The following is a 9,779-nucleotide window of genomic DNA, read 5'->3' as shown; positions in this document are numbered from 1 at the left end:
ATATATTATTTAAAAAATAGGGTAAAAAATCATATATTAATTAATATCGATTAATTACCAGGAAGCTAGCACATTTAAAGAATCAAGGAGATTCAAAAACAGTATCTGCAATCTCAGGGGATTAAAGTACATTTTTATATATGATGTTGACCACTAACGTGGACATTCAATGTGCTAGAAATAGATTACATCTTGTGTCTAATAAGACCTTGTACTTTAATCCCCTGAGATTGCAGATACCGTTGCTGAATCTCTTTGATTCTTTAAATGTGCTAACTTCCTGGTAATTAATCGATATTAATTAATATATGATTTTTTACCCTATTTATTAATAATATATTAACCCTTACCGAGTTCTCATACTGGATATATGCAACGCAGTAAATATTTTCTGCAGACATATTCCTGGAATTAGCGCGCCAAAACGAAGACTTTTGAATTTTACCATTAAGCTGTAATTAGCAGAACCATATACACGCGCACCTATGGCAGTGGGCAACTTTGTATGGGGTTCTGATGATTATGGTTCCATTACATATACCGTGCCGATGGCATGTAAATAGCACCGTTTGAGCGTGATCCCAACGTCGCCTTCCTGGCACTTATGCCAGTGGCACGTGAAAAGACATTCGAGCAAGATCCTGTGCAGGTGGCACGTAAAAGCACCCACTACACTCTCAGAGTGGTTGTCATTAAGAAGGGCATCCAGCTATAGAAACTCTGCCAAATCAAATTGGAGCCTGGTGTAGCCATTTGGTTCACCAGTCCTAGTCAAATTGTCCAACCCATGCTAGCATGGAAAGTGGACGTTAAACGATGATGATGATATACCTCAATATATATATATATATATATATATATATATATACATACATCGCTTCGTGTGTTTATGTCCCCGTTTTTTATATGTTAGCCCCCCCCCCCATACACACACACACACCCCATTTTATTTGTTTCAGTCATTGGACTACAGCCTTGCTGCAGCACCACCTAAAGGGTTTTAGTCAAGCAAATTGACCCCAGTATTTATTTTCCAAATATTGCATTAGTCTCCTTTTATCAATCCATTAAATTATGGGTGTGTAAACAAACCATCACTGGTTGTCAAGCAGTGGTGGAGGACATACACAAATACACACATATCTATGTATGCATGCACACATACACATGCATGCACACACACACACACACACACAACAGTTCAGTGATGGGTTAGCTGACCAAAACTTCAAAGTCACTGTCAGTAAAAGACACTTGCCTAAAGTGCCACGCAGTGAAACTAACCCAATGCTTATGTGGTTGGGAGAAGAAGCAGGTGCCCTTCATTTTCCTAAAATCTTTATTTCAGTTAATCAAAACACCTTTTTCTTACTCTTTTTCTCTCACTTTTTTATTCTTGTCTTTTTGTCTGGTTGTGTAGTATTTCGGGCACGCTGGCAATCTTTGGTTCATAATTCTTTGAAGAATCTGCAGAAAGATTCTGAGAAAGTCTACGAAAATTGTGACGAACCACAGCAGACTAATACACAGTTCTGTGATATGTGAGTATAATTAATTTTTGTATACATTCGTTGATTAATTTTGTAATATATCTTTGTGCATGACTGAGTGGTAAGATTGCTTCCCAATCACATCCTTTCAGGTTCAATTCCACTGCATGGCACCTTGGACAAGTGTCTCCTACTATTGTCCCCAGACCACCCAAAGCCTTGTGAGTGGATTTGGTAGATGAAACTGTAAAAAAGCTCCAGCCGAAAGATCCTTGTCTTGCAGACTCATGGGTGCAGGTGCCACATAAAAGCACTGAGCAGGTGCCACATAAAAGCACTGTCCAGGTGCCACATAAAAACACCTGTGCCAGTGCCATATAGAGGCATCCGTGCTGGTGTCACAGTTAAAGCACCTAGCCGACTCAGTAAAGTGTTTGGTGTTAGGAAGAGCATTCAACCATAGAAATCATACCAAAACAGACAGTTGTAGCCTGTGCAGCTCTCCAACCATGCCAGCATGGAAAATGGACATAAAATTATGATGACGGTTTATGTGTTTGCTTCTCTGTCTTGACATCACATGATTGTTATATAAATGATTGTCTCTGTCAAACAAGCAGTGTCATTCATTATCATTATTCCACAAGAACATGTTTCACTATGCTTGGAAACAGATGAGGATTGGCAGCAGGCAGAGCCTCCAGCTACCCTTATGTACACCTACATTTCCCTCCTCACCATTCCTACACCTTTCTTATTATCCCCTTACCTTCTCATCTATCTTTATTGAGCTCCCTCTCTATACAGGTATATGTCCTCCACCCTCGTTCTTTAACCATCTGTTACTCTCCCCTCACACACTTATGAAAGTACCCACCCTCTTTTCCCTTCCCTGACCCACTGACCATATCCTCTCTTATTCTCACTTTCTTGTACTTTAATAGTTTGCTCTAGCACCCTATCACTACCATCTTTTATCCTCTTCCCAATTACTACTACTACTACTACACTTCACATTGTGGAATAGGCATGTATCTTCTGTACAGCAAGGTACCTGTTCTTGTCCTTAGCATAAAACTCCTTTCCCTCAAATACTCTACCCCTTCTATGATAGATGAACAAGTATAGGTGTTGTGCTATACATGTGATACCTGGCTAGCCTACCTTATAAGAGTCAGTTCAAATAATTGGGAGGTGTAATTAAGGAGCTAATAGTTTCTGAGAAAAAAAAAACCTGCTATACCATTCACCCTTTAGTGTTTAAACCAGCCATATCAGGCCCAGATACCCTACCTTGTTTTATGTTCAAACCAGCCAGATCTGATCTCTCACACCTCTCCTTACAAAGTCATTCTACAGATAAGCTATCACATAACCAAAATCTTGAAGCTACAAGATAATCCCATGATTAATTCAAAATAATGTGAATAAATAAACCACTACGCCATATGCCCGTGGGCATATGGCGTTGTGGTTAAGAGCGCGGGCTACTAACCCGAAGATTCCAAGTTCTATTTCGGGCAGTGACCTGAATAATAATAATTATAATAATATTAACATCGAAAAATACCTTAGGAATGAGAACCCAGGTTCAAAATTCCCCCAGGACACCTGATGAAGGCTGGAGGGTATATCAGCTGAAATGTGTTAACAACAAACAAGATGAGTACAAATATCCGTCAATTGTAAATAATGTAAATAAATAAATATTACATTTATCATCAGAATAATGTGAAAGCTGAAGAGTTAACATAAATACATATATTTTCCATTTGCAGCAAATCAGTCGATCTTCCTCTTCAAGAAAACTGTAACCCTAAAGAAAAATGGAAGAATTACAATGGAAACTTTTCGTCTTATCACACAAATCCATCGAAAGCACTTGGCATTATTGGTTGCGTAAGTTCCACTAAAACTGCTTTCTTTTCATTTCTATTTAGTTAAACATAGGCACAGGTGTGGCTATGTGGTAAGAAGTTTGCTTCCCAAGCACATGGTTCCATGTTCAGTCACACTGTGTGGCACCTTGGGCAAGTATCTTCAGCTATAGCCCCAGGCCAACCAAAGCTTTGTGAGTGAATTTGATAGAAACTAAAAAGAAACACGTCTGGATGTATGTACATGTGTGGGTATATATTTGTATCTCTTTGTCATGACATTTTGTGATGGTTATAAACGAGTGTCTCTGCCATGCAAACAGTGTCTTCCATTTCCAATATTCTACAAGAACATTTCAGGTCATGGGAAAATATTACATTGTTTGATGACAGGAAGAGCATCCAGGCATAGAAAATCTGCCTCAAAAAAAAACTCCATTCAACCTGCACAAGCACGGAATAGTAGACATTAGATGGTGATGATGATGCAGTCCTAATGTCCATGGTATTTGTGCTCTGAGTTCAAATCCCACTTAGATTAACTTTGTCTTTGATCCTTTGTACGAGGTTGGGGCTATCATCATCATTGTTTTAACATCCACTTTTCCATGCTTGCATGGGTTGCACAGAATTTGTTGAGGCAGATTTACTATGGCTGGGTGCCCTTCCTGTCACTAACCCTCAACTGTTTCCAAATGAGGTAATATTTCCCCCAGGGTCAGACATGGAAATAAATAACACTGCTTCCATCATGATGATATTCATTTACAACTATCATGTGATGTCATGGTAAGGAGACAGTAACATATACACTCACACTAAACACACACACATAGAATGGGCTTCTTTTAGTTTCCGTCTGCCAAATCCAGTAACAAGAATTGGCCTACCCCGGGCTGTAGTAGAAGACACTTGTCCAAGGTGCCACATAGTGGGACTGAACCCAAAACCATGTGTCTGGGATACAAACTTCTTATCACACAGCCATGACTGGGCCTGTGAATGAAGTACATCTACAGGGCAGTGGGCAGGTGGAATTTAGTGTTCATCGTTCCAACTCTTTATAGTCTGAGCTTAAATTCCTCCTTGGTGCCTCTGACAAGGAGCTTATCATCTCACTATGCATGTTTGTCCATCAAAGTGACAAGGGTCATCTGGTCACCATTATGGATGACTGATGACTTAGGTTGTGACTTTCTTTAAAGTGAAGCGTTGCACACCATCATCTTCACTCTCTTGTCACTGACCACCTTCAGCCTGGTACCAAGACCAGGTCAAGACAGGTATCTTACTTGTGTCATCTTGTTCTAAGCACTCCACAATGCATTGCTGCAGATGCCTTCTCCTTGTGTGAGCCATGGAGGTTTCTTGTACAGAGTCTGCCAGATCCACTCTTTACATACATAGGTAGGCAAGCCCTAATATGTGGATTAGCCCATAGCTGGGACCATGACATGTGCTGCTTGACCTGAGAACAAATAATAGTTAAGGGGGTGGTTCCATACTCCTCAGGATCTTGGAACTCCCGAACCAGGGCCTCACCACTGGATGCAATTAAGAGTTATACACAAGACATGCAGTAACAACTGGTAGCAGCTGCAGTTGTAGTGGTGATAGTGAGAGCAGCAATCATCATCATCATCATCATTATTTAACACCCATGTTCTATGCTGGTATAGGTTGGACGGATTGGCAGGGTCTGATGGGCCCAAGGATTACATCATACTACTCCCATGTCTATCTACTTTTGCATGAATTTTACAGCTGGATTCTCTCCCTAATGTTAATGACCTTACAGGGTGTGCTGGGTGCTTTTTTTTGTGCCACTGATACTACTGAGATTTCCATGATGCTCATAAGACTGTGCAAAATCCCCAGGGGCAGAGCTGAGTTGCATTTATGTGAGGAGAGGAGGGTACAGAGCAGTGGTTCTCAACACTTTTATTTAAATAAGTTTTCCCATGCACCCCTTTTAATATGTTTATATATATATATATATATATATATATATGATATTTTAAATTTAGTTCACGGTCCCCCCAGTACTACCTTTGCGAACCCCAGGTTGGAAACCACTGGTATAGAGTATGAGAGGAGGGAAGGCTTTTGGGGTGCAAGCAGGTTCTTATAGAAGAACTACATGGTTACTCACTTTCAGGAGAGAGAGTGAGGATGATTACTACAGCAATGACTGTAGTAATAGTTGTGTATTAAAGGGGTGGTGGTGGTTATAGAGTAGTGGTTTGTTATGGTACAAATAGTTGTTGTTGGTGTTGTGGTTGTTTTAAATGAGATATGATCCATAGCAATAGGATCCAGTGGATTAACCTCACATAATCATTGTGTTTCACCTTTGACTCTTTAGCATTTAAATTGGCCGTATCCAGTGCAAGTATTGTCCCAGCTTTATGTTCAAACTGACCAGATCCAGCCTTTCATGTCTACCCTACAATGTCGGTTGTTTTTAGCATTTAAAAATTTCTGGCCCAGTTATCCTGTTAGTTTTAGGGTCAAACTGGCCATATCTGGTCTCTTACACCTACCCTACAATGTCATTCTTAAAACTAAACAATCACAGCTACAAAATAATGCATGATTAATTCAAAGCAACTTGAATAAGTAAGCATTAAATTCCATAGAGTAATTTGTATGCTGAACGGTTGAATGTATAATTAAGCATTTTTATTGTTTCACAATGTTTCTCTTTCTCACACAGGGTACTATCGTAATCCTTGGTCTACATTTCAATCAACAGTACCTCAAGTACCACGATACCTTCAGCAAACAATCTTTGCTGAAGTATCTAACCTTTGTCTTCCCCTTTAACCAAGCAGCAATCTTTGATTCCACCCAGAAGAGATCAGTGGTAAATTCCACAGAGGAAGATGTGAGTTACCATTTCCTTTTGTTTTTATGTTCTTGTGTTCTTGCTTTGGGTTTTGTTTTATTTTAAAGAACTAAAGATCACAGAAGATTCAAGTTCAGGTCCCAAGGGCAGTTGTTGACTTTTTCTATCCAAAAGGGTTTTTTACAAGATATCGTTTAAAGCTTTATGTATGTGCTTCAAGATATATTATTCCAAAAAAAGAATTATTTCACATTCTTGTAAAAGTTTATAAATTCTTATAATATCAACAACATACAATTCTGATTGATAAGAATAAAGTTTCTAAAATTTAGAAAGAAATTCAAAGGATTGGCTTTGGTCCAATAGTAGAACATCTGCCATGTCTACAGTAGATGTGGGTTCAAGTCCTATGGGCAGCCTTTGACTTTTTCTATCCAAAAGGGTTTCTATACCAAACATTTTCAAGCTATTATTTATAACATTATATGCTTTGAGATCCACAACAGAATAATAATAATAATAATAATTACTGCTTTGAAGAAATCCCTTCCATGTTGTCAGGAAGGGAAAACTTCTATATAATACCCCACTAACATTCTAGACAAAAGAATGATTATAATTTCACAAAAGAAAGTAATATTTTCAATCACAAATTGTACTTGAAATATATGAGATTTGTTGTAAATACCATTTTATTTAAATATCTGCAGGATGTTGATTTGAAACACAAGCAAGACTTAGAAAATGCTACCCAAGAAATAAAGGACTTGACTGAAAATATGTTGATTGGTGTGGACAAGTACTTGAATGGAGTGAAAGCTGCCAGTATGGGAGATTATTCTAAAGCTATCAATTACTGGAAGCAGTCTGCAGAACTTGGATACTCAAAGTCAAGTTTCAACTTGGGTTTGTGTTATGATCAAGGAACTGGTGTTGAGAGAAATATCAAAAAGGTTAGTTAAATGGTCTTTGTTTTCTTCTTTTGTTTTTTTAATTCTATCACATCCTCATATCATCATTGTCTTGTTGTAGAGGAGATACATGGCTACATCAATTGGAAAAATTATATTTAGTCATCATCATCATCATTTAACGTCCGCTTTCCATGCTAGCATGGGTTGGACGATTTGACTGAGGACTGGTGAAACCAGATGGCTACACAAAGCTTCAATCTGATTTGGCAGAGTTTCTACAGCTGGATGCCCTTCCTAACGCCAACCACTCTGAGATTGTAGTGGGTACTTTTATGTGCCACTGGCACGAGGGCCAGTCAAGCGGTACTGGCAACGGCCATGCTCAAAATGGTGTATTTTATGTGCCACCCGCACCTATGTAAATAACTGAATTATGATCTTCATCAGTTAACATCTTTCTATGCTGGCATAAGCAAGAACTTGTCAGAAGACTTCCAGGAAAGCAAAACAACCTGTGTCACACAGCAAAAACAGTGAAGTTTGTGGGTAAGAGTCTGATGCTTTGGGGATACATAAAAAGTGATGGTTCAAGAAAGTTGGTTAAAATTGACAGTAGCTTGAATAGTGCCAAATACATCCAGTTGTTGAAAGACAATTTGATAGCAGACTTGGATGAAGGTGAGATTTTTCAGCATGACGAAGTCCCATGCCACAGATCACATGCAACACTACAGAGTCTGACTGATGATGGTATCATTGTATTGAAAGATTGGCCAGTTCAGAGCTCTGACTTAAATATCATTGAGGAAATGTGGACAGAATTAAAGCGAAGTGTTCGTCAGAAGAATCCACGCAATCTTGAAGAGTTGTCGGAGCTCAGCCACAGAGAATGGCATTTCATACCTGTGAAGATGGTGAAGGATTTGTACACATCTCTTCCCAGGTGCATTGAAGCAATTATTCACACTAAGGGAAGCCACACGAAATATTAACAATGTACAATAACTTCTTCAAATGAACATTATGTAATAAATTTTCATTATAAACATTTTTCTGTTTTAAAACACTGTATCTTGATTGGTTTATGTGAGGTGGCCGAAAACTTTTGCACGACCATTTTTGGTGGTCAACTCACATCTTCCTCTCTCATTCAGAACCCCTACTACAAAATATCACGGTTAGGTATGGAAATGACTCCAACAGGGCAAATGTTTCATCTGTAAAAACTCAATGCAAAACATCCACTTATAAGTTAGCAATTAGTAGAAATTTACAATAGCTTAAAGTGGCCAAAGACTTTTGCACGGTAGTGTATGTATGTGTATTATATATATATATATATATTTGATGAGCCAAAGAGCTGCACCAGGTTCCGGTCTGGTTTGGCATGGCATCCAACTGTAGAAACTGTGTCAAACCAGACTGGAACCTGGTACAGCTCATCAGCTCCAGTTAAACTGTCTAACCCATGCCAGCATGGAGAGCAGACATTAAATGGTGATGATGATAATATATATGTATGTACTCTATGTGCATATATGCATGTCTATGTATATAGTTAATTAACAAAACACATGTCAGAAAAGAAGCACACTCTAAAGAACAGAGCAGTAATTGTTACAACAAAAATTTAAATTTTAGTCATAGAGTTACCAAAGTTTTTTGTATCCATGAAAGCCAAAGCCTTGTGGACAGCTCGTTAGATTCTATACAGACTCTATAGAGTCTGGGCATGCTTATAGGTTTCCCTCTCCATAACACCCTACACATAGAAGTCCAAGGGGTTTAAATCAGGAGAGCTAGGAGTGAAATGACCATGAAAATTTTCAACAGTTCCTCCTGGACCTTTTACTACGGATGTAATGATCACAGTTTTCTTTAAATCAATGAAGAGGCAGATGAATCTTTAAAAATTGCTGGAGCAGTACACGGCTAATTTGTTTCATTTTTGATTTCATTTCTTTCTACTTAAATTCAATTCCAGGCTGTGAAATATTATACAGATGCTGCTGATCAGGACCATTGTGGGGCATTATTTAACCTGGCTGTACTACACCTGCATGGAAAAGTTGCTAACAAAAGTCAGGGAAAGTCTGAAGCTATTAAGTTATTACTCAAAGCTGCCAACCTTGGATATCCATTGGTAAGAAATCTTTTTGCATTTGAAAATGGTGCTATTACAGCTTTGTATGGAATAATCATAATCATCATCATCATCACCATCATTAAACATCCATTTTCCATGTTGGATGGGTTGACAGGATTCAGCTTCTCCAAGGACAGCATCATGGTCAAGTGAGTGCTTTGGCAAGGCTTCTACAGTTGGATGCACAGCTCTCGCTAACCATTCTTCTATCCCAAGTTTCCTCATTGACCACCAGATAAGGGATCGGGGGACCCTGTCAAAGGCTTTCTCCATGTCAATGAAGGCCAGGTACAGAGGTTTATCCTTGGCTAGGTATTTCTCCTGCAGCTGTCTTACTAGAAATATGGCATCAGTGGTGCTTTTACCTGGCACGAACCCAAACTGCATCTCATCTAAATTGATTCACTCCCTAATTAGTTGGACTATGACCCTCTCCGTAACTTTCATAACCTGATCTAACAGCTTGATGCCTCTGTAATTATTTGTATCTAAAGCGTCACCTTT

At 38.8% G+C, this 9,779-nt stretch overlaps 1 protein-coding gene across 2 annotated transcripts in view; it reads left to right on the top strand.

Moving 5' to 3' along the window:
* Positions 1-9,779, top strand: part of LOC106875932 (uncharacterized) — a 35,787-nt gene that overhangs the window by 8,711 nt on the left and 17,297 nt on the right. For both annotated transcript variants that reach the window (XM_014924259.2, XM_014924252.2), the window contains exons 2-6: positions 1,421-1,541; positions 3,269-3,389; positions 6,084-6,254; positions 6,926-7,168; positions 9,114-9,272. In XM_014924259.2, the coding sequence (XP_014779745.1) occupies positions 1,421-1,541; positions 3,269-3,389; positions 6,084-6,254; positions 6,926-7,168; positions 9,114-9,272 (815 nt within the window). The remainder of the gene's footprint in view (positions 1-1,420; positions 1,542-3,268; positions 3,390-6,083; positions 6,255-6,925; positions 7,169-9,113; positions 9,273-9,779) is intronic.

The sequence above is a fragment of the Octopus bimaculoides genome, chromosome 16 (assembly GCF_001194135.2).
Source record: "Octopus bimaculoides isolate UCB-OBI-ISO-001 chromosome 16, ASM119413v2, whole genome shotgun sequence".
NCBI lineage: Eukaryota > Metazoa > Mollusca > Cephalopoda > Octopoda > Octopodidae > Octopus > Octopus bimaculoides.
The sequence above is the reverse complement of the archived record's forward strand: the minus strand, read 5'-3'. Positions and strand labels throughout refer to the sequence as shown.